We start from the raw sequence: 24,148 nt of genomic DNA, 5'->3' as shown, positions 1-24,148 counted from the left end.
CGACTCGCCGGGAGCCCAGCAGCCTCTCAGGCAGGTTTTGCAGAGCCTTTACTGTCCTGCAGGATGCACCACCTGAGCACCAGAGCCAGACTGCGGCGGGGGACTCCCTAGGACGGGCTTAAGCCAGAGCCAGTGTTACCAATACTCAAAAATCAAATAAAATTCAATCTTAATAAGATAGGCATACTGGGAAAAGGGGTACTGTGTTTGCTATAGAGTCTGTAGAGTTAGCCATAGGTTGTTAAATTTTAACAGGTTACCGTGGACACCCCGTTAGGTGAGTTACTGGACCTTTTGTGCTGTTAAGAGACCATCATGGACACTAGTTGAATACAATAGGGTTAGCTGGACTTCTTGCTTTGGAACCAGCTAGAACTGGTCTTGAGGTTTGACCAAGAGCCAAGGTGCTAATACGCCTGCGCAAGAAGGAGAGGTGAAAAGTGCACAGCGAGGAAGACATACGGCCTGCATCGCGGACACCCCGTCCCACGACCACCAGAAGAAAATACGCATGCGCAACTCGGAGGAGTTAAAGGCGGAGACTATGGAAATGATTTCTTGGAACTCATTATAATAAAGACCACCTTTTCGGGGAAAAGTTATGCATATGTATAGGAATTCTTAGAATTATAATGAATATGTAACATTTTACTACATAAATACAGAATGATTTCTCAAGGGAGGCGCACACGGCTTTGGAGGGGCTACCCGCCGTGCTGCCCAGCGCTGCAATAAAGCTGTGCCTGCTTCTTCATGCTACATTGGTGTTAAGAGGTTTTATTCCCGATTTCGGTGACAGCAGCAGCTCCCAGGGAGGCTTACGTGGTTGAAGGCCAGTCTAGGCGAGGAGCAAAGCCCACTGCTGTCGAGCTGCTGCCCGCACGCATGGAGCTGAGCCGGGACACTGCAGGCCCCGGGCAGAGCCTCCCCGGACAGACGCCTGGTTTAACATCCTAATTAATTGTCTTTGTTATCACGGTTGGGAGCATGGTCTCCCCGGGGGAGCTGCAGCCTCCTCTAATTTCATACTTAGTGCTTTTGTATTCTGTACTTGCTCTTTCTCTTCCATAATCTACTTCGAGTGCTTTTTGCCCCCAGCGTTCTCTGGTGCAATTAACAGTCTCTGAGCAGACATCTCCTCGCCGTGATGTCCCAAGGTCCTTTTGCTCCTTGTTTGGTGGCAGGTTTCTGTGAGCCTTTCTCCTATCCAATGTGAATGGTGGAGACTGAAGAGACGTTGCCGTGGTCAGTCGCGGTCAGGTGCCTGTGGACGTTCTCGGTCTGGCCAGCACAAGGTCCCTGCTTCTAGAGAGGTGAGAACAGATTCTTACTTGGTGGCAGGAGGCTCTGGCCCTACCGAGCAACGATGGCAGATGCCAGTGGCAGCAGCCCCCCAGTATAGACCTAATAGAAGTCGAATATAGACCACGGCCCTGGCCAAACTGGAGCCCAAAAAGAAATCCTTGTGTTTTCTTCACAGGAGGAGTCTCATGCTCGCTGTAGACGTCGCTTCATTGAGTTGCAGAACCAGGTGAGGAGTAGGAAAGCTGTCATCAAAAGCTGCTGTGGCTGTACCGATGGGCACAGCTTTGCCCGATGCTACAGCCCGAGCTTTGTTTGGCTGTCGGGCAGTGAGCACACCAGGCAGTGCAAATATCCAGTCAGATGCATCTGTTGGCCATGGCCGAACAGCATCATTCACCCAGGTCCAGTCTGACTCGCCTGAAGGTCAGCCATGGTGGGAGAGGGATTGGAGGGAATTCAGAAAAGTGGAACTGGCTGGAAAATAGAGAATATTCTAAGGATGTTCCCCTTGAGCCTTACTCATCTTGTTGACTCTTTCCACTTTCCCTTGACTCCATTAACAGTGGAGCTTGCATCGTATCAGAGCTCCAGGGATGTGAGGCAGGGCCAGAGCTGATGGCCTTCAGGCAATTGTTAGTCTCGTGTTGCTATTCTGTGCTGCTCAGGATCCCGATATCAGACCGAGTCAGAGCCCTAAGCGCTGTATGGACCTTTGTTTTATGGGTGTAAGAATGTACACTCCAGCTACTGAACCCTATTGCATCCTTTGACAGTGGTTTTGGCAGCAGCAGCAGTTGCCAGACTTCTCTTCCATGTGCTTTTGTGGGCCTGGTACACCCGGGTGTTCCTGAGGAGGTGAATCCTCATGGGTGTTGAGGGCCAAATGCTTGTAAGATTTCTGTGAGTAAAGTACGTGGTGCTTAGCTCTGGCAAGTGAGACAAGAGTCCTGCTGAAGCTGTCAGGTTCTGTCTTCAGGCTGTTTTCGCCAGGAAGCCTCAGTTGGCTGAAGTTGTGTTGCTAGAGAGAACTACCTGAGCCCCGTTCCCCTTGTGACTGTTGTGTCTGCCTGCACTGTGGACCTCCTTCAGCAGTCCATCAGGGAAATGGAGGTGCTCCGCTCAAGGAACGGTCCTCAGCTGGCTGCTTAGGGCTCTCCTCTGGCTCTGGGAAAGAGCGGACCTGGGACTTGATCTCCCACTTCCTGGGAGATGCTCTTAGCAGCAGATGGTCACTTCTCCCACTCGTACCTCTGGGTTCCCCACCAGAGCGCAGGAGGGTTTTTCAGGCCTCCAAGCCCAGTTTCACAAAGGTGCCCTTGTTGTTTCAGAGCGAAGGTCAGATCTGTCCCTCTCTTCAGTGGTGGTGCTCCCTAGCCTATGCATATTGTTTGCTGTGAAGTCCCTTTGACGCCTTACTTTCCGTGTGTATCTCCTCCAGTGCGGAGCAGGCAGAGGGCAAGGTGCCAGAGCTGCTGCAGCTGCGCTGTGCCGCAAACCTAATGGGGTGAGAGCAGCTGGGTCTCCCCCACCAAAAAGCCCAGCAGGCACAACGCCGTGTTGTCGGGAAAGAATAGAATTGGAGAAGTTTCAAGGCCTCAGCAGTCCTTTGAGGCTCATTTTCCCCCAGACTTTGTTCACCACATTGTGCTCTGCTCATTTGTGAAATGCTCTGGAGTTAGGCAAGGTGAGCGTTTGCTCCCTTTCCACGTGCTGGCTGTGAAGTTTTTGAACGTGACCAGAACAGAACAGTTCTTCAGTACCTTGTGTAACCAGTGCTCCTCCTGCTGAGGAAAAGGCATGTGGAACTAAGGGGTCGGGAGCCCAAATCTCTGTTTTGAGACAAAGAGTTGGGTTACTAAATCCTGTAGGAAGCTCTGTCTTTAATAGCCGTGGAATGTCTCGGTGTTGTACATGTGAATGTCTGCCAGCAAGAAACTGGAATTGTTGATAACGCGAGTTCAGTTCAGGGTGACGCTGGGAACCTGTTACTTCCCATTCCACAAGGACAAAGAGTTTGTCGGGGCTGCAGTTAGAGGGTGCGTCTTCCCTCACAGCTGGTACCGTGGAGGATGGTCCTCACGGCATGGGCTTTTGCCTCTTTCAGGTGTCCCTCCTGGAGATGCAGCTGGCACAAGAATGCAAAGACAGGGAGGACTATGCTGAGTGCTGTGCAAAGACCATCCAGGAGCTGTTGGAACGTCGCCAGGAGCGGTCTGATCGTCGCCAAGAGCTGTCTCAGTCCTTAGCACCCGTGGTCAGGGAGCCCAGAGCTGCTGTTCTGGAATTTCCCTTATTATTTATGATTTCTGTTATTATTTTATTGCTGCTTGCTTTCTTTCTCTTTTACTACTTTAAACTCAAGTAAAAGTAAGCTTATCTTTTAAACCTGGTGTCTGTGTCCGTTGTGCTGAGCCCGTCCGCTGGCAAACCAGAGGGACAGCTCGGGTGTTCTCCAAAGGGCGTCAGCCCCAAACCGCAGAGCGGCCAAAGCCGGAGGCACCGGCTGGGCTGGGGGGGGATGTGAAAGCGAGAGCCAGGGGCTCCGTGCAGCAGCTTCGCCCTTTGCAGCTCCCCGGCCTCGGCACGGGCAGCGTCTGTCCGGTGTCCTTCAGGGGCCCGGGGGCCGTTGGCAGCGGGCGCGGCGGCAGCGAGGACCGGCCCGGCTCGGCCCGGCCCGGCCCGGGGGAGAGCGGGAGCCCCAGCCCCGCCCCGCCAGCCTCTCGGCCGGCTCCGGGCCGCGGTGCCCGGCGGGGCGGTGCCGTGCGGTGCCGGGGCGGTGCCGGGGGAGGCTCCGGGGCGGTGCCGGGGCGGTGCCGGGCGGAAATAGGTTGTCAAAGCGACTCCTGCCTTCCGTTATCCTTTAGAGATGCTCTGAGGCAGCAGCAGGAGTTCTCCTATTTTTTCCTTCACTGATCCAGATCTTCCTTTTCATCTCCTGACAGGGTCGAAACCATGCTTCTACAGCAATGAACCGTAGCGGTACTTGAAATTGATACAGGATACTCATTTAGAGCTGAGTATGTTTTCTTAGAGCTATGCTGTTAAATAGAAAGTTTTTCCTGTGCTAGAATAGAATTTTGAAGAAGTTGTTTGGTTTTGGTTGCAACAGAGCGAGATTCGCTTTGGCAAAAGGAAAACTCATGTCAGACATGAACTTCACTGTACCCCAAAACCTCCAGGAGCTGTTGTGCAGGAAGATGTTCCTTGACAAATTGAACAAAAGCAATTTGTGTCTACCTAACCTGTCAGTTGAGCTCTCCAGCTCTTTGCCGGTTATTAATAGTGTCTCTCTGTTTTTGCTTGTAGCTTCCATGATGTTTCAGTATTTTGTCAAAGTGGTCCCCATGGCGTAGATGAAAGTAGATGGTGAAGTAAGTACCTTTTGTCCCTATTGCTTTGGCAAGTGAAAGCCTTCAGACTTTCTCCTCGTATTCTGACACTGACCATATCTGACCTCTGGTGTAATGCAAATCACGGGCAGATTATTAGTTAGGTCAGAGGCTGTGTAGGAGCCACAAAGCTGAGGAGCCACAGGGCCACAGTAGATACAATGCAGACATTCAAGCGAAGCTGTCCTCGAGCAGTGTGGGCAGAGCAATCTGACAATCCATTGCGAAGTGTGGGAATACAAGGGAAGATGGGGAGGAGGATTGTAAACACGCTCAAGTGACTTGCACCCGGGGTGTTGAAAAACACATCTACCACACTACTAACTGTTGTTTAGTCTTGTGTGCTGGACAAGTAGAACATCCACGTTCAGATAACACAGGCCTGCGATAAGACTCAGGGGCACCCAATCGTTCATGCCAGAGATTCCAGCCCTGCTGTGAGAAGATCCAAGCACAGGGGAAAACTGCCGCCTGCAAGAAGCCCCCAATACCCAGGCGAAGGCAGCAGGCCCGAAATCTCTCTCTCTCTATCTAGCAGGAACCGAGCTCCGCGGTGCCTGCGTCCCTGCTTGTGTGCCTTTGCCCCGGGTGCTGCTTCGGAGATCCCCCAGTTTGCAAGCTAACAGGGATAAATTTGCTCTTTGCATTTTATCTGTGGTTTTGTGGCTGTTCCTGCGTCCTGCCTGTGTCAGCTCACACATTTTGGCGTAGTCGGCAGGATCCAGGAACAGCCATGCCATGGCTGAAAAAGAAGGGGAGGCCGTGACAGTGACTCCCTGCATTCCGGGATGGCCCAGTACTGAGGACTGGGCCCCCGTGGCCACTCTCCTGGCTCCACTGGCTCTGCCAGAGCATGGCCTGAAATAGATGACGGGGTGGTGGTTACCCGCCAGTCAATTGACACGGCTGTGCATGGGTGGCCATGGAAAACGACATCAGATTCTTCTCGCAAATTAGCTGGAGATTGGGATGGTTGTTAGCTCCTGGTCTTAGAGCTTTTCACCGTGAAAATGTTGCATTACGGAGTAGAGTGAGAGAATTAGAGAAGGAAGTCGGGACTTTACAGGATGCAAAGGTGGTTGCGCAAGAAGTAATTACTATTCAAGCAGAACGGTGCTGTGGGTTGCAAGATAATGTAGAGCGGTTGGTAGCACGTATTGCTAATAGACGAAGGGTTAAATATGGAAAAAGTAAGGTTTCGATTTCCCAAGTTTGTGCTCTCACCACAGAACGGTCATGAGATCCCAAGGAGTGGGATGGAAATATTCAGAGTGAATCCTTGGACCCTGAGATTGAGTCTGAATTTGATCCGGACTTAAAAGGCAGAGAGGTGGTGGAAGCCCGACCCCTCATACAAATGATGGGGCAGCAGGAACGAGAGGACGGGGGAGTGCAGGTCACACGTACTTACACTCCGAAAGAGTTAAGGGAATTCTTAGAGATCTATCAGCAGAAGAGCGGGGAAAGCACACTGGCATGGATTTTGCGAGCTTGGGACAGAGGAGCTGCTTCTATTCATTTATTAGCAGGTGAAAAAGATCTATTAAGCCCTATAGCCCATGATGATCAGATGCAGCAGGGATGTGCTCAGTTGCAAAGTGTCAGGGGTCCCGGTGGGCGAGCCATTATTGCACCTCCACCGTATCAGTGGTTGTGTGCAGCAGTTTCAACAGCACATGCAGAACCTGTTGAATTAGTGTCGTCCCTTGTAAGCTGGTGCACATGGGAAGAAGGTATTAATTTGGTGTGGCAGCTGGGGAATGATCTTGTACAAGCCGATATCCCACGATCAGAAACAAACGGGATCACAACATCAGAAATGTTTCGCAAATGGCAAAAGTTAGCGTTTACGTGAAAAAGCCGACCACCCCCAGCCCCACCACCGACCCCGCACCCACCCTCCGCCGCGCCTGCCACCGCAGCGCACGACACTACTTGGCAAATGCCCAAACAGCAGAACGGAAGGTTTGGCCCCAAAATCGCCGCCGCTGCAGCCTCTTGCCGTGGGGGGACCGACGCCCTTCTGTTCCTTTGACTATGACGTGGTGGTCTGGGGGGGGTTACATGTATTAGCTCTGGTGGATACTGGAGCTGAAGTTACTGTATTGCACAGTAATATTCATAATAAAGACACCACATCACAGGTCTCTGGATTGGGGGGAATCTGACCCCCGCCCTCCAAGCTAAGGTGACCTTAACAATAGAAAATGCTACACCACTCACTGTGACCGTGTTAATTGCCCCAGTTACAGAATATTTCTTGGGTATTAATATGCTGGCAGGACAAACAGTTGAAACTTTAAACGGTCGCTTCTGCTTCGAAACTTCACAAGCAGCATTTGCTATTCGATCTGTAACTCTTGTGTGGATTCCCGGAGTGGGATCCTGTTGTGCTGCCTGTGCCTGCCAAGGTGATAACCGTGAAACAGTATTGTATCCCGGGGGGGGGAAGAGGAAATTACTCAAACCATTCAGGCACTTCAACAAGTGTGAATCGTTAGGGAAACTATGACTGCTTTTAATAATCTTATTTGGCCTGTTCAAAAATCAGATGGTACTTGGAGAATGACTGTAGATTACAGAGAATTAAATAAGGTCACCCCCCCCACTTGCAGTTACAGTACCAGGCATGGTTACTCTTATAGAAAAAATCAGCAAAAATTTGCAGCCCTGGAAGGTGGTGATAGATCTTGCTAATGCTTTCTTTTTGATAGCCATTGCCTCAGAAAGCCAGGACCACTTTGCCTTTACCTGGCAACAAAAGCAATATAATTTCCAGGTGTTGCCTCAGGGATACAAACACAGTCCCTCCATCTGCCACCAAATGAGAGCAGCTGATGTTGCCCTATGGTCAGGCACTGTTACTGTTTACCACTATATTGATGATCTGTTGATTATGGCAGAGTCACAGCAAGAAATCGCTGCAGCTGCTGAATCGCTGAAAATACACCCACAGGACCGAGGCTGGGCAATTAATCCAAAGAAAATACAGGGTCCTAGTACTACCGTACAATTTTTGGGGATAGTTTGGCATGGACAGGTTAGAGAAATGCCAAATAAGGTACAGCAGTTGAGCGATTTCCTGTACCAACCACAGTGAAACAGTTACAGACCTTTTGGGGACTTTTAGGGTACTGGAGAACTTTTATCCCCCATCTGGCAGTGTTAATGCATCCTCTGCAGAAATTAACTAAGAAGAAAGTTCTTTGACAGTGGACCAAGCAACAACAAGAAGCCTTTGATGCCTGTAAAAATGCTTTGATTGAGCATGCACAATTATATACCCCTAGGCAAGGATATCCTTTTGAACTAGAAGTAACAATCCTAGATGATATAGTCTCGTGGGGATTGTGGCAAATGACTGGGCCAAAAAATCAGAAAGAACCCCCGCACTTCAAGAAACATGTTGAGGTGTTGGAGCGAGTCCAGAGGAGGGTGACCAAGCTGGTGAAGGGTCTGGAGGGTCTATCCTACAAGGAACGGCTGAGGGAGCGGGGGGGTGTTTAGCCTGGAGAAGAGGAGGCTCAGAGGCGACCTTATTGCAGTCTACAACTACCTGAAGGGAGGTTGTAGTTGAGTGGGAGTCGGCCTCTTCTCCCAGGCAACCAGCGACGGGACCTGGTCGCTGAATGGGAGACCTGATTCACAGTATTATTTTATAGATGATATCTATGTTTATTCCTCTTTAAACTGAGCTTAAAGCTGGTGTCAGGGGAAATTGAGCTTAAATCCGGTATTGGGGGAAACCGAACTTAAAACCAGACCTTGCACCGCAAACTGTTAAGCTGAGATTTAAAAAAAAAAAGCATAAGTGACCTCATTGCTTTAAAAAGTGTTTATTTAAAAAAAAACCTACTAATTTTTTTTTTCTTGAGAAGAAAAAGATTTTTTTGACCCTTAATAAATAAAATAATTTGGGGGGGGGGATATTACAGAATCACAGAATCACAGAATGTTCGGGATTGGAAGGGACCTCGAAAGATCATCTAGTCCAATCCCCCTGCCGGAGCAAGATTGCCTAGACCATATCACACAGGAACGTGTCCAGGCGGGTTTTGAATGTCTCCAGAGAAGGAGACTCCACGACCTCTCTGGGCAGCCTGTTCCAGTGTTCGGTCACCCTCACCGTAAAGAAGTTTTTCCTCATATTTATGTGGAACCTCCTGTGTTCCAGCTTGCACCCATTGCCCCTTGTCCTGTCAAGGGATGTCACTGAGAAGAGCCTGGCTCCATCCTCATGACACTTGCCCTTTCCATATTTATAAACATTAACGAGGTCACCCCTCAGTCTCCTCTTCTCCAAGCTAAAGAGACCCAGCTCCCTCAGCCTCTCCTCAGAAGGGAGATGTTCCACCCCCTTAATCGTCTTCGTGGCTCTGCGCTGGACTCTCTCTAGCAGTTCCCGTCCTTCTTGAACTGAGGGGCCCAGAACTGGACACAATATTCCAGATGCGGCCTCACCAGGGCAGAGTAGAGGGGGAGGAGAACCTCTCTCGACCTGCTGACCACACCCCTTCTAATACACGCCAGGATGCCATTGGCCTTCTTGGCCACAAGGGCACACTGCTGGCTCATGGTCATCCTGCTGTCCACTAGGACCCCCAGGTCCCTTTCCCCTACGCTGCTCTCCAACAGGTCTGTATTTTATTTATCAACCGGTCTGAATATTATTTCATATTTATCTCAGCTTTTTAAAAATTTCTATTTATAATGTACATAATGATGATGACACCAAACTGGGAGGGGTGGCCGATACACCAGCAGGCCGTGCTGCCATTCAGCGAGACCTGGACAGGCTGGAGAGCTGGGTGGAGAGGAACCTCATGAAGTTCAACAAAGGCAAGTGTAGAGTCCTGCACCTTGGGAGGAATAACCCCATGCACCAGTACAGGCTAGGGGCTGATCTACTGGAGAGCAGCTCTGCAGAGAAGGACCTGGGGGTTCTGGTGGACAACAAGTTCACCATGAGCCAACAACGTGCCCTTGTGGCCAAGAAGGCCAATGGTGTCCTGGGGTGCATGAGGAAGAGTGTGGCCAACAGGTCAATGGAGGTTATCCTGCCCCTCTACATGGCCCTGGTGAGGCCACACCTGGAGTAACTGTGTGCAGCTCTGCGCCCCCCAGTTCAAGACAGACAAGGAACTACTGGAGAGAGTCCAGCGGAGGGGTACAGAGATGGTCAGAGGGCTGGAGCATCTCTGCTATGAGGAGAGGCTGAGGGAGCTGGGTCTGTTCAGCTGGAGAAGAGCAGACTGAGGGGGGGATCTTATCAATGCTTACAAATACCTCAGGGGTGGGTGTCAGGGGGATGGGGCCAGACTCTTCTCAGTGGTGCCCAGCGACAGGACAAGGGGCAACGGGCTCAACCTGAGACATGGGAAGTTCCATCTGAATATGAGGAAAAACTTCTTTACTTTTGAGGGTGCCAGAGCCCTGGGACAGGCCGCCCAGGGAGGGGGGGAGTCTCCTTCTCTGGAGATACTCAAACCCGCCTGGACATGACCCTGTGCAACATGCTCTGGGTGACCCTGCTTTGGCAGGGGGTTGGGCTGGATGATCTCCAGAGGTCCCTTCCAACCCTCAACCAAGCTGGGATTCTGTGATAATATATGGGTGCAGATGTACATGTCTAGAATATATATTATATATATTTTTATATCTATAAAATAGATATATTATAATATGTGTATATAAATAAACAGATGCACATCTGGGGGGGGCGGGCCCAACAATATTTAAGGGCTGGAAAGAGGTTGAAGACCACCCTGCGGGGGTGAGGGATGACGTCAGGGCTCCCTCCGTGAAGATCTGCACCCACCTTCCCGGTGACGTCACCCCTCCTCCCCCTGCGCGTGCGCAGTGCCCCCCCCCACCGCCCGGCTCGGAGCGGAGGATGCCGGGCCGCAGGTGGGTGCGGGGTGGGGGGGGGATGATGGGGTGCAGCGGATTGCACCCCCCGGGGGCGCGTGTAGGATGGTCGGGGGGGGGGGGGTGTGCATGGGGGGGGGCACGGTACATTGTGGGTAATGGATGCATTGCGGGGTGCGGCGGGGGGGGGTGCGCTGACGTGCGGGCGCGGGGGAGGCGTTTTTGGGGTGCATCGCGGTGCAGGCTCCGGGGTAGGTCTGGGGGTGCGTGTATGGGCTGGGGGGGCGCTGGCGCCGCAGCGGTGCGTTGCGGTGGGTGCCCGCATCGAGGGGGGCATCGGGCGTTGCGGTGATGTGCGGGGGTGGGGGGGGTATTTTGGGGGTGCAGCACGGAGGGGGGGTTGGGGTGCGGGCGCCTCGGTGCATTGTGGGGGGTGCCCGTGTTGGGGGGTGGGTGGGAGGTGTGCGGTCCGCTGCGCATCAGCATCCGTGCGAGGGTGGTGCATTGTGGGATGCTGCGGGGGGGGGGGGGGGGGGGGGGGGGGGGCATGGGCAGAGGGGGCGTAGGGGGCGTTTTGGGGTGCTTGAGGGGGGTGCGAGCGCGGGGGGGGTCGCGTGTGGGGGTGCGGGGTACGTGCACCCTGGACGCGTGGCGGGGTGCGCCCGTGCGCGGGGTGCGCGTGCTGCAGGGCTGCGGAGGATCATACGCACCCCACGCGTGTCGGGGTGCACATGTGTGCGCGGACATGCTGCACGTGGGTGCAGGGTGCACGTGTGCGGTGCTCAAAGCCCCTGGCCCCAGTCTGGCCAGGTTTTCCCCCAAAAGCTGCGGCATGTTTCCACTCTCCTCCTCCTCCTCCTCCCCAGGTGTAGTGGCACCTTTACTGGGCTCTTACTGGCTTACTACTAGGTTACTATTTGCTTCCTATGAGGCTACTGCTAAGCTATTGTTGGGATAAGCTCAGTAACCTGGGGAGGGAGTAGTGAGATACTATCAAGACACAGCTGAGATACTTTCAGGATACTACTGGGATGCTACTAAGATGCTACCAGGAGTTTACTGAAATGCTGTCAGGATCCTCTGCAGACAGTACTAAGGCACTCTCAGGGCGGCACTAAGATACTGTCAGGATACTGTGTGGATGCTACTGGGATACTGTGAGAATGCTACTAAGGTACTACCAGGATGCCATCAGGACTCTACTAAGATACTTCCAGCATAATACCGAGATACTATTATGAAGGTACCACTGGAGCAGTGCTAACACGCTATCAGGGTACTCTCAGGATGCTACAACAGATACCGTTAAGTTGCTTTCAGCATAGTAACATGGTGCTAAGATAGTATCTGGCTATTACATTGCACTACCAAGATACTATCAGGACACTACTATAATAGCTATATACCATTACACCACTATTAGGATCCTATCAGGACACTGCTTATATACTACTTTGATACTATCAGGGCACTGTTAGGATGTAACTAGGATGCTATTGGGATGCTCCTGACATGGTATCAGGATACTCCTGCCTGTGCTAGTACAACATGAGGGCAATGCTTAGCTATTCAATGGCTACTACTAGGATACTCTCAGTGTAGCACAAAGACACTATCAGGATGCTGCTAAGATGTTATCAGGATACTAGCTGGATACTCCAAAGATACTGCTGAGATACTTACACAATACTATCAAGGCACTACTAAGATACTACAGAGGCATTACTAGGATACTACTAAGTATCAGGGCACTACTATGATACTATCAGGATATTATCACAATGCTGCTAAGGTGCTATCAGGACAGTACTCATTTTTTATTAGGATGCTGTCAGGATGCTAGTAGAATATCAGTAGGATACTTCTGAGATACTACAAGGGCACTAGAAAAGATAGCGGTAAGATACTTCCGGGATGCTGTCAGGGCAACACTCAAACTTTTGGGATACTGTCAGCACATTACTGATACTAGTATGATACTTTCAAGCCACTACTAAGGTAGTAGTGATATAGTATAAGGATACTACTAAGATACTACCAATGCAATGGTAGTATTGTGATACTTTTTGCATACTGTCAGGGTAGCACTAAGGTACTTTGGGGCCACTATCAACGCTTTGTTGCTACTAGTAAAATACTACTAGTATAGTGTCAGGATATCAGCATATTTCTATAGCACTGCTAAGATGCTTTGAAGACAGTACTAATATACTGTTGGGATACTACCAGGATACTACAGAGATACCACTGGTTGTGTAATAGCCCTGGCAGTAGGGTTTCAGCCAGCACAGTGGCAGCAAAGGGAATGGGGAGCACTGGTGTTGTAACCTGTGAGTAGCCCAGTGCCCCATGGGCACCTTCTCCCTGCAGCTAAGGCGGCGCGTCAGCGTTGAGGAGGATGGAGGCGCCCCTGGTAAGCCTGGAGGAGGAGTTCGAGGAGGGGCCCGGGTATGATGGGGGAACCCTGCAACGCACTGCGGACCCGGCGCTGGCCGAACTGGAGAGCTTCTCGGCCGAGATGATGAGCTTCAAGTCGATGGAGGACCTGGTGCAGGAGTTCGACGAGAAGCTCACTGTCTGCTTCCGCAACTACGATGCTGCCACCGAGGGTCTGGCCCCTGTGCGGGGACGTCTCCAGGCACAGGAGGAGGAGGAGCGCCTCCAGGATGAGGAGTGAGTAAGGCCCCCTTGCTCCTGGGGGCATGTGCCTCCTCGTACACCTGCAAAATCCGCCACCCCCATGCAAACTGGCTCCCTGCGTTGCAGTGTGGTCATGCAACATATCAAAGTAGTGGCGTAGTAACCTGTGAGTTAGCCCCCCTCACAGCTTGCGTGCTTCCTTGCACCATTGCAAGACTTCCCTGACCAGCTCCCTGCATTGTGACATGGTCATAAAACATGTTGGGAATAGCGCAGTCGTATCCTATGAGTAAGGACTCCCTCAGGATCTGCATGTGACCTTGCATGCTAGCAAGGTACACCCCACATGCAACTCAGCCCCTTGCATTGCGGCATAGTCATGCAGCAGCATGGAGTAGCTGTGTAATATCCTATGACTAGCTGTGTAGTATCCCATGAGTAGGCCACCCTTGAGCCCGCATGCCTCCTTGCATGGTCATGAGATACACCCCCTCCCACGACATGCAGACCAGTCTACCCCATTGCAGCGTGGCTGTGTAGCACATCAGTGTAACAGTGTAGTATCCTATGAGTAACGCCCATCTGGGGCCTACTGCACTTCCTTGCATGCTTGCGAAATCTCCACCACATGCAAATCAACCCCCTGCGCTGTGGCGTGATCATGGAGCCCCTTGGAGTAGCTGTGTGGGATCCTTGGAGTAGCTGTGTAGCATCCGTGGAGTAGCTGTGTAGGATCCTTGGAGTAGCTGTGTAGCATCCTATGAGGAGGCACAGCAGGGGTGCCCCGTGTCATGTTGCAGGGGATCACAGCAGGCTCAGTCTATGTGAGGAGAGCCCCCAAATGGGGTGAGTGTAAACCTTGAGTAAGGTGTGAGTAGAGCTTAGCCTCCTGCTTGCGATATGCAAGCTCTGCACCAAGGACGGGGGGCAGCCAATCTGGGGCAAAATCACACCATATAGTGCCATTTGCATTAAAAATCTCAGTTTTCATTAAAAACCCTTTTTTTTGGGTGGCAAAATGCCATTTTTTCAACCCAAAAGCCCCCAAACCTGTTGATTTTGTTTTTTTTTCCACCGAAGCCAAATTTCTTTTCACAAATTGACCAAATCGCTGGTTTTTCAGAGCAAAAACGCATTCGGCCCTGTGCCAGCAGCTCCGCGCCGTCTCCGGCAGCCGCCTCGCGGCGCCGCTTTGTGCTGCTTATTGTGTCATTTTTGGGTCAGTTTGGGCAAAAACAAGGTTTTTTTTTTTAATTCTTGGATGAGCCCTTTGTGCACGGATGGGGGATGGGCTGGGGTGTTGTATTTCCCTTGTTATTAACCAATTCTGGCCATAATTAACCCCAAAATCTGCTGGTGCTGCTTGCCTGACCCTGCAGGGCGCTGGCCCTTTAAGAGTGGGAAAAAAAAAGCACATTTGGGGTGATAATTTTTTCCTTATTTGCTGCTTTTTTGTTGAAAAAAGGAATATAGGTTTTTATCGACGTGTGGTTTTGGGCGTTAATTCGTGAAATATGTGATTTTGGGGGAAAATTACGATCAGGTGAGGAGGGAGATGGGATAAATACCCCAAAATGAGCATTTTGGGGGCTTGGGGGGGCGGGGGTAGGCGGTTTTGGGGTCATTTAGGGCAATCACGATGTGCGTGGATGGGGCACCGCTAAAAACTATCATTTTGGTGGGAAACGGGGTGGGTTTGCATTAATTGGGGATAAATTTTCTAATCTTTTTGTGCCTTTTTCCCCATTTTTGACCTTTTTTGCCATTTCTGACCTTTTTCCCCCACGTCGCCACTTTTTAGCTCTTTTCTCCCGTTTTCCTGATTTTTTCTTCTTTCTCCCCTTTCCCCCCTTTTCCACCTTTTCCCCCTTTTCCCCCCCTTTTCCCCCCATTTCCCCCCTTTTCCCCTTTCTCCCCCTTTTCCCCTTCCTGCCCTTTTTCCCCCCTTTTCCCATTTTTCCCCTATTTCCTCCTTCCTTCTCTTTTTTTCCCTTCCCCCCACCTTTCCCCCCTCCCCCCTTTCCCCCCTTCCCTCCCTTCCCCCCATCCCCCCTTCCCCCCTTCTCCCCTTTCCCCCCTTCTCCCCTTTCCCCCCTTTTCCCCCCTTTTTCCCCTTTTCCCTCTTTTCCCCCTTTTCCCCTTTTCCCTCTTTTCCCCCTTTTCCCCCCTTTTCCTCCCTTTCCTTCCCCCCTTTCCTTCCCCCCCCTTTCCCCCCATTTTCTCCCCTTTCTCCCCCCTTTCTCCCCCCCTCCTCCCCTTTCCCCACCCTTTCCCCCCCTTTTCCCCCCTTTTTTCCTCATTTTTCCTCCTTCCCCCCCCTTTTTCCCCTTTTCCCCCCTTTTTCCCCTTTTCCCTCTTTTCCCCCTTTTCCCCCCCTTTTCCTTCCTTTCCTTCTCCCCTTTCGTTCCCCCCCCTTTCCCCCCGTTTTCTCCCCTTTCTCCCCCCTTTCTCCCCCCCTCCCCCCCTTTTCCCCCCTTTTTCCTCCTTTTCCCTCCTTTTCCCCCCTTTTTCCCCCTTTCCCCCCTTTTTTCCTTTCCCCCCTTTTTCCCCTTCCCCCTTTTTTCCCCTTTTCCCCCTTTTTCCCCTTCCCCTTTTTCTCCCATTTCCTCCTTTTCCCCTGTTCCCCCCTTTTCCCCCCTTTTCCTCATTTTTCCTCCTTTTCCCCCCTTTTTTCCCCTTTCCCCCCTTTTTTCCTTTTCCCCCATTTCCCCCTTTCCTCCCTTTTCCCCTTTCCTCCCTTTTCCCCCCCCTTTTCCCCCCCTTCCCCCCCCCTTTCCCCCCTTTCCCTCCATTTCCCCCCCCATTTCCCCCCCCTTTCCCCCCCTGTCCCCCTTTTTCCCCCCCTTTTTCCCCCCCTTTTTCCCCCCTTCTGGGTGTTTTGGGGGGGTTTCAGAACATCACAGCTGGTTTTTGGGGTGTTTCAGGGTGGATTTGGGGATATTTCAGAGCAACATTTTTGCATGTTCCAGGGTGATATTTTGGGGTGATTCAGGGCAGTTTTGGGGTGTTTCAGGGCTGTTTCGAGGTGACAATTGGGGATGTTTCAGGGTGGCATTTTGGGGTGCTGTGACTGCATTTTGGGGTGTTTTAGCGTATTTTGGGGAGTTTTGAGGCATTTGGGGCATTGCAGAAGTATTTTTGGGGTGTTGGGCAATTGGGTGTCCTGGAGCATCGTGACGGCGTTTTGGGGTGTTTCCTTGGGGTATCGGGGCAGCTTTTTGGGGCATTTCAGGGTTTTTTTTTGGGGGGGTGGTTTGGAGTGTTTCAGGGTGGTGTTTTGGAGCATTGTGGCTTTTGGAGGTATTTTGGGGTGTTTCAGGATGGCATTTTGGGGCATTTCAGTGCATTTTGGAACTTTGGGACCTTTAGGGGCATTTTGGGGTGTTTGGGGACCTTTCAGAGGGTTTTGGGGCTTTGGGGCAGTGGTTTAGGATGATATTTTGGGGTGTTCGTGGTGCTTTGGAGGCATTTCAAGATGTTTTGGGGTATTTCAGAGCATCATGATGATGTTTTGGGGTGGCCCTTTGGGGCATTTCAGGGTGGTCTTTTGGGGCATCTGGGGACATTGCAGTAACCTCTTTGGGGTTATTTTGATGGCAATGTTTGGGGCATCTCAAGTGTCGGGGCAGCTTTTTGGGGTGCTTTGGGGTATTTCAGGGCAGTATTTCATGATATTTTGAGAAGCTTTGAGGTCTTCTAGGGCATTATCTGGGGTCTTCTAGGGCATCATCTGGGGTCTTCTGGGGTGTCATTTGGAGTCTTCTAGGGCAGCATTTGGTGTCTTCTAGGGCATCATCTGGGGTCTTCTAAGGTGTCATTTGGAGTCTTCTAGGGAAGTATTTGGGTTCTTCTAAGGCAGCATTTGGGGTGCTTTGGGGTGTTTTAGGGCAGTATTTCATGATGATATTTTGAGAAGCTTTGAGGTCTTCTAGGGCATCATCTGGGGTCTTCTGGGCATCATCTGGGGTTTTCTAGGGCATCATTTGGAGTCTTCTAGGGCATCATTTGGGATCTTCTAGGACATCATTTGTGGTGTTTTGGGATGTTTTGGGCATTGGGGGGCTTGGGGGGGCATTTCAGGGTGTTCTCGGGCTGTGTTTTGGGGTGTTTTGAGGCATTTTGGCATGCTGTTTGAGGGTGGCTTTCTGGGAAGCAACATTTTGGGATCACCGCTCACCATCCACCTCCCCGCAGGGTCTGGGATGCTCTCACCGATGGCTTCGCCCCCCGGGGCTCCCCCCAGCCCTGGCTGCACCCCGGGGCCGAGGCCCCTGACAGCACCGATCCCCAGGTATGACTGTGTCCCCCACTCCTTGGGTCCCCAAAACCCCCCTGTCCCCACATGACCCCCTGGCGATGCTTGGCAGCTGTTGATCAGCCCCAAGGCTCAGTGACCATCAGGGCACCAAAATGGTATTTTTGGGGTGCCGCAGCACATTTTAGGGTGAAATCACACTGAAACAGGCAAGATGTCTCCAATGTCTCCATCCAGCATCCGCATCCAGCATCCCTGTCCAAAGTCCCATCCAACATCTCCATCCATCCCTATCCAGTGTCCCTATCCAACATCCTTCCATCCAATGTTCCCATTCAATGTCTCCATCCAACATCCCCATCCATCTCCACCCAATGCCCTTATCCAACTTCTCCTCATCCAATGTCTCCCTGTCCAACATCCCCGTGTCTCCATCCAACATCTCCACGCAACACCCTCATCCAGTATCTCTCCATCCAATGTCTCCCTGTCCAACGTCCCCATGACTCCATCCAGCTTCCCCATCCAACATCTCCACGCAACACCCTCATCCAATATCTCCCCATCCAGTGTCTCCCTGTCCGACATCCCCATCCGTGTCTTCATCCAACATCCCCATCCAACATCTCCACCCAATGCCCTCATCCGATATCTCCCCATCCAGTGTCTCCCTGTCCAGTGTCCCCATCCACGTCTCCACCCGATGTCTCCCCACGCAAACCACTCCATGCAGTGTGTCCCCCTGAGCTATGGTTCCTTGGTGGCTGTCCCTGTGCCACGGCCAGGTCCATGTTTTTGTCCATGCCTGTGCCAGGCTGTGCCTGTGGTGCCACCAAGGCCACCCAGCCTGTGTCTTCTGCAGCTCTGCGAGAAGGAGGAGGAGGAGCTCACTGAGAGGAGTGAGCAAGACTCGGGCATCAACGAGGAGCCACTGCTGACAGCTGAGCAGGTACCCCTGGCCCCCATGGGCACTTGAACGTTTGTGTGTCACCTAAAAGCCAGCCCCCCCCGCCACCCCAGCATGGCCTCAGCCCACCCCAACCCCATGGCCACGTGCTGAAGGCACAAAAAAAGGCCAAATCACATCATCACGGGATAGGGGATGCAGGGTGTGGGGTGTAGATTTCGATGTAGACAGAGGTGCAGGTTGTGGGTGCTGACGTGGGATTTGGGTGGAGATGGGGACGTGGGGTGTGGGTGCTGCATGAATAATGGATGGCGTGGGATGAAGGATGGAAACATGAGGCCAGAGGTGGGATGCTGGTGAGGAGGTGGGATGCAGATGTGGGGTGCAGGTGGGAGACGCAGGGTGTGGGACGTGGATGCAAGATGTGGGTGCAGGTGCAAGTAGAGCATCCAGGGTGCAGGTGGAGGGTGAAGGGTGAAGGAAGCAGGATGCAGATGGTGGTGCGGGATGCAGATTTGGATGGAGATGGAGCTCTGGGGTGCGAGTGACCCATGGAGGGGTGGGATTTGGCTGCGGGATGCAAACGCGGGATGCAAACGGAGGGCGAAGGGTGCAGATGCATGGAAAGGCAGGTGGAGATGCAGGATGAAGGAAGCGAGATGGAGGATGATGAGGAGGATGAAGGGGAGGAAGGAGGATGGAGATGGAGGATGACGAGGAGGATGCAGATGAAGGATGAAGGGGAGGATGGAGATGGATGACGAGGAGGATGCAGATGGAGGATGAAGGGGAGGATGGAGGATGATGAGGAGGATGCAGATGGAGGATGAAGGGGAGGATGGAGGATGACGAGGAGGATGCAGATGGAGGAGGAAGGGGAGGATGGAGGATGACGAGGAGGATGCAGATGGAGGATGAAGGGGAGGATGGAGATAGAGGAGCTGACGAGGAGGATGAAGATGGAGAATGAAGGGGAGGATGGAGATGGAGGAGCTGACGAGGAGGATGCAGATGGAGGATGAAGGGGAGGATGGAGATGGAGGAGCTGATGAGGAGGATGCAGATGGAGGATGAAGGGGGGGATGGAGGATGGAGATGGAGGATGATGAGGAGGATGGAGGATGGAGATGGAGGATGACGAGGATGCAGATGGAGGATGAAGGGGAGGGCGGAGGATGACGAGGAGGATGGAGGATGGAACTGTGCAGGGTGTAGCTGCAGGCCGGAGGTGGAATCCAGGCGCAGCTGGAGGACGCCGGTGCCCTGCAGGTCATCGAGGAGCTGGAGGAGCTGATGCAGAGTTCGCCTGACCCCGAGGCCGACCCTGAGGGTGACAAGGACGAGGAGGAAGAGGAGGAGGAGGACGAGGAGGAGGAGGAGGAGGAAGAGGAGGAGGAGACAGAGGCCGACGCTGAGGGCAGGGGCACGGAGCCCATCCTGCTGCAGGAGCTGTGCGCTTTTGCCCCCGCCTCCAACAACAACTGCTCCCAGGAAGGTAATTAGCATCACGCTAATTGCACTAATTGCACAGGGCATCGCACTAATTGCACCGGGCATTACACTAATTGCACCGGGCATTGCACTGATTGCACCAGGCACTGCACTAATTGCAGTGGTCATCGCACTAATTGCACGGGGCATTACACTAATTGCACCGGGCATTGCACTAATTACACTGGGCATTTAATTTATTGCACTGGGCATTACACTAATTACAGTGGGCATCGCACTAATTGCACCGGGCATTGCACTAATTACACTGGGCATTTAATTTATTGCACTGGGCATTACACTAATTACAGTGGGCATCGCACTAATTGCACCAGGCATTGCACTAATTACACTGGGCATTTAATTTATTGCACTGGGCATTACACGAATTACAGTGGGCATCGCACTAATTGCACCGGGCATTGCACTAATTACACTGGGCATTTAATTTATTGCACTGGGCATTACACTAATTACAGTGGGCATCGCACTAATTGCACCGGGCATTGCACTAATTACACTGGGCATTTCATTTATTGCACTGGGCATTACACTAATTGCACTGGGCATTGCACTAATTACACTTGGCATTGCACTAATTGCACCGGGCATCACATTAATTCCACTGGGCATCGCACTGATTGCCCCGGGCATGGCACTAATTGCCCCAGACATTTAATTTATTGCGCCGGGCATGGCCCTCCCTGCCCGGCACGTTTCCCCAGTTGCCCCAGTTCCCCCATTACCCGCGCAGGGCTGGGCCTGCTGTCGGCGCGGGAGCTGGCGGCGGCGGCGGGGCGGGCGGAGGCGGCGAGCCGGGCGCTGTCGGCCGAGCTGGTGGCCCAGCTGGCGCGGCGGGACGAGCTGGCCTTCGAGAAGGAGGTGAAGACGGCGTTCATCGGGGCGCTGCTGGCCGTGCAGGGCGAGCAGCGGGAGCAGCGGGAGGCCGCCCGGCGCCGCCGCAGGGACCGGGGGGTCAGCCTGCACGGGGGACGGCCCGAGCGTGGGAGCCACATGCCCCGGAAGGTGGGGGACAGCACGGGGACAGGGGATGGGGCAGAGGGATGTGGGGACAGGGGACAGGGACATGGGGACAGGGGATGGGGCAGAGGGACATGGGATAGGGATGTGGGGACAAGGGGACGTGGTCAGGGGGATGAGGGATGGGATGGGATGGGGGGACAGGATGGGGCAGAATGACATGGGGACAGTGGGACATGGGGCTGAGAAATGGGAGGCCATGGGACAGGGACATGGGGACAGGGGATGAGGCAGAGGGACATGGGATGAGGACGTGGGGCAGGGAGATGAGGGATGTGGGGACAGGGGATGGGGCAGAGGGACATGGGATGAGGACGTGGGGCAGGGAGATGAGGGATGTGGGGACAGGGGATGGGGCAGAGGGACATGGGATGAGGACATGGGGCAGGGAGATGAGGGATGTGGGGACAGGGGATGGGGCAGAGGGACATGGGATGGGGATGTGGGGCAGGGGGATGAAGGATGTGGGGACAGGATGAGGGATGTGGGGACGGGATGGGGCAGAGGAATGTGGGACGGCGAACACGGGGTAGGGGACAGGACCAGGGGACATGGGATGAGGGGGATGTGGGGCCAGGAGAGAGGAGGGGAAAGGGGACAGGGGGACAGGAGGGACATGGGTTTCAGTGGGTGGGGAACAGAGGGACACAGGGATGGAAGGAGGAGGGGGTGTGGGACAGGGGGATGGGGTGGGGGGGGACGTGGCTGGGAGTCAGGGAGCCGGGGTGGACGTTAGTGCCAAGGGAAGGTGCCCCGGGTGATGGCCGTGTCCCCGGGGAGGTGACAGGATGACACGTGTGTCCCCAGCGCTTCAGCATGGAGGGCATCTCCAGCATCCTGCACTCCAGCCTGCGCCAGACCTTCGGCCCCGCCGCCAACGAGAAGCAGGTGCCCTTTGCCCCTTTCCCCCCCAGAATTACCCAAATCTGTCCCCTTTTGTCCCCACACCCCCTTCCCCTGTGTCCCCCAAACCCCCTTTTTAAAAAAAATCCCCATTTCTCACCCCAAAAACTCCTGGGTGGGTTTTTTTTGGGTTTTTTTTTTTTTTTGGCATTGCAGTACCTGAACACGGTGATTCCCTACGAGAAGAAGGGCTCGCCGCCCTCCGTCGAGGACCTGCAGATGCTCACCAACAGTGAGTACCCGTTTTGGGGTGGAAGCAGCTGGTTTTGGGGCACAAAGAGTGTGAGGCTGTTTTTTTTTGGGGGGGGGAAAGGGGCGTTTTGGGGACAGCAGGACCGGGCTCACAGTTCCCTTCTCCCTCACAGTCCTGTTTGCCATGAAGGAGGGGAACGAGAAGGTGCCCACGCTGCTCACGGACTACATCCTCAAAGGTACCTGCTCGCCTTGTGCACGTCCCGTGCATCCTTCGTCATCATCCTCGTGCATCCTTCATCATCCTCGTGCATCTCCTGCATCCCTCACGCACCCTTCATGCACCTCCCGTGCATCCTTCATCATCCTCGTGCATCCTTCATCATCCTCATGCATCCCTCATGCACCCTTCATGCACCTCCCGTGCATCCTTGTGCATCCTCGTCCATCCTTCATCGTCCTCATGCATCCCTCATGCACCTCCAGTGCATCCTTGTGCATCCTCGTGCATCCTTTATCATCCTCATGCATCCCTCATGCACCTCCAGTGCATCCTTGTGCATCCTTTATCATCCTCATGCATCCCTCATGCACCTCCAGTGCATCCTTGTGCATCCTCGTGCATCCCTCGCGCACCCTTCATGCACCTCCCATGCATCCTTCATCATCCTCGTGCATCCCTGTGCATCTCTCATGCAGCCTCTTGCATCCCTCGTGCACTGTTCATGCACCATCGTGCACCCCTTGTGCATCCCCTCTGCCTCCCTCGTGCATCCCTGTGCATCTCCCCCAGAGCTCTTGTGCACTCTTGTGCATCATTGAGCACCTTCGTGCACCATTGTGTGTGCTCCTGCATCATCGTGGCTCTTCATGCACACTCATGCATCCCTGTGCACGCTTAGGAACCATCCTGCATCGCTGTACACACTTGTGCATCCCTGTGCACACTCGTGCACCATTGTACACCCTCATGTGTCTCTGTATGTGCTTGTGTACCATCGTGCATCCTCATGCACTCCCATGCACGTTCATGCATCCCAGTGCACATTTGTGCAACACCATGCATCATCCTGCATCCTCATGCATCGCTGTGCACACTTGTGCACCCTTGTGCACGCTCATGCACCATTGTACACGTTCATGCATTCCTATATGTGCTTGTGTAACATCACGCATTCTCCTGCATCCCTGTGCACACTCTTGCATCATTGTGCATCCCTGTGCACACTCGTGCATCCTCTTGCATCCCCATGCATGCTCGTGCATCCCCGTGTACACTCATGCATCCCAGTGCACTCGTGCATCCTTGTGCATCTCTGTATGTGCTTGGGTACCATCATGCATCCTCCTGCATCCCCGTGCACACTCATGCATCCTTGTGCATCCTCATGCATCCCTGTGCGTGCTTGTGCATCCTCGTGCACACTCATGCATCCCTGTGCACACTCGTGCATCCTCATGCATCCTCCTGCATCCCTGTGCACACTCGTGCATCCCAGTGCGCTCGTGCGTCCTTGTGCATCTCTGTATGTGCTTGGGTACCATCATGCATCCTCCTGCATACCCATGCACACTCGTGCATCCTCATGCATCCCTGTGTGCACTTGTGCATCCTTGTTCACACTCACAGACCATCATGCATCCTTGTGCATCCTCCTGCATCCCTGCGCACACTCGTGCATCCTTGTGCATCTCTATATCTGCTTGGGTACCATCATGCATCCTCCTGCATCCCCGTGCACGCTCATGCACACTCGTGCATCCTCATGCATCCCTGTGTGCGCTTGTGCATCCTCATTCACACTCATGCACCATCCTGCATCCTCCTGCATCCTTGTGCACCCTCGTGCATCCTCGTGCGACCCCGTCCATCCCCGGTGCCCCCTCGTGCGCGCCGGTGCCCACCCGCACCCTCTCTCTTTGCAGTGCTCTGCCCGACCTGACGTGATGCTGCCCGTGCACCCCCCACCCCTCTGCCCCGGCGCCCCCCAAAAAACAGGGCCAAACCCGAGGAAAATGGGTCACCCGCGACCCCCCCCCCACCCCCCACTCCCCCCCCCCTTTGCACAGCTGGGAAATAAATAATTCGTTTCATTAATTAAGCAACCGGCCTCCGGCATCTTCATCGACCCCCGACCCCGCTCGTGAAGTCGCTTT

At 53.3% G+C, this 24,148-nt stretch overlaps 3 protein-coding genes across 3 annotated transcripts in view; all 3 read left to right on the top strand.

Moving 5' to 3' along the window:
- The window catches only part of LOC137673408 (protein FAM118B-like), a 43,655-nt gene extending 43,477 nt beyond the window's left edge, over positions 1-178 (top strand). The window contains exon 8 of the mRNA XM_068418167.1: positions 63-178. The gene's annotated coding sequence lies outside the window, so the exon portion shown is untranslated. The remainder of the gene's footprint in view (positions 1-62) is intronic.
- LOC137673409 (protein FAM118B-like) overlaps positions 1-178 on the top strand; it is a 32,646-nt gene extending 32,468 nt beyond the window's left edge. The window contains exon 8 of the mRNA XM_068418171.1: positions 63-178. The gene's annotated coding sequence lies outside the window, so the exon portion shown is untranslated. The remainder of the gene's footprint in view (positions 1-62) is intronic.
- A 10,361-nt stretch (positions 179-10,539) lies between these two features.
- Positions 10,540-24,058, top strand: FEZ1 (fasciculation and elongation protein zeta 1). The gene is made up of 10 exons (XM_068418324.1): positions 10,540-10,601; positions 12,933-13,235; positions 17,397-17,493; positions 18,320-18,406; positions 19,634-19,859; positions 20,610-20,881; positions 21,704-21,784; positions 21,956-22,031; positions 22,165-22,230; positions 23,918-24,058. The coding sequence occupies exons 2-10, from the start codon at positions 12,961-12,963 to the stop codon at positions 23,932-23,934; spliced, it is 1,197 nt and encodes a 398-aa protein (XP_068274425.1). The 5' UTR covers positions 10,540-10,601; positions 12,933-12,960; the 3' UTR covers positions 23,935-24,058.
- The last annotated feature ends 90 nt before the right edge of the window (positions 24,059-24,148 follow it).

Source organism: Nyctibius grandis, chromosome 25, assembly GCF_013368605.1.
Source record: "Nyctibius grandis isolate bNycGra1 chromosome 25, bNycGra1.pri, whole genome shotgun sequence".
Lineage (NCBI taxonomy): Eukaryota > Metazoa > Chordata > Aves > Nyctibiiformes > Nyctibiidae > Nyctibius > Nyctibius grandis.
This window is presented reverse-complemented; position numbering and strand designations above follow the sequence as displayed.

What these genes read in the sequence shown, in the direction of transcription:
- FEZ1 (XM_068418324.1), top strand. Translation starts at nt 12,961, where the DNA reads ATGGAGGCGCCCCTGGTAAGCCTGGAGGAGGAGTTCGAGGAGGGGCCC. An exon ending in GGAGCCACATGCCCCGGAAG is followed by an intron (nt 20,882 to 21,703) that starts GTGGGGGACAGC and finishes GTGTGTCCCCAG; the next exon opens with CGCTTCAGCATGGAGGGCAT. An exon ending in CCTGCAGATGCTCACCAACA is followed by an intron (nt 22,032 to 22,164) that starts GTGAGTACCCGT and finishes TCTCCCTCACAG; the next exon opens with TCCTGTTTGCCATGAAGGAG.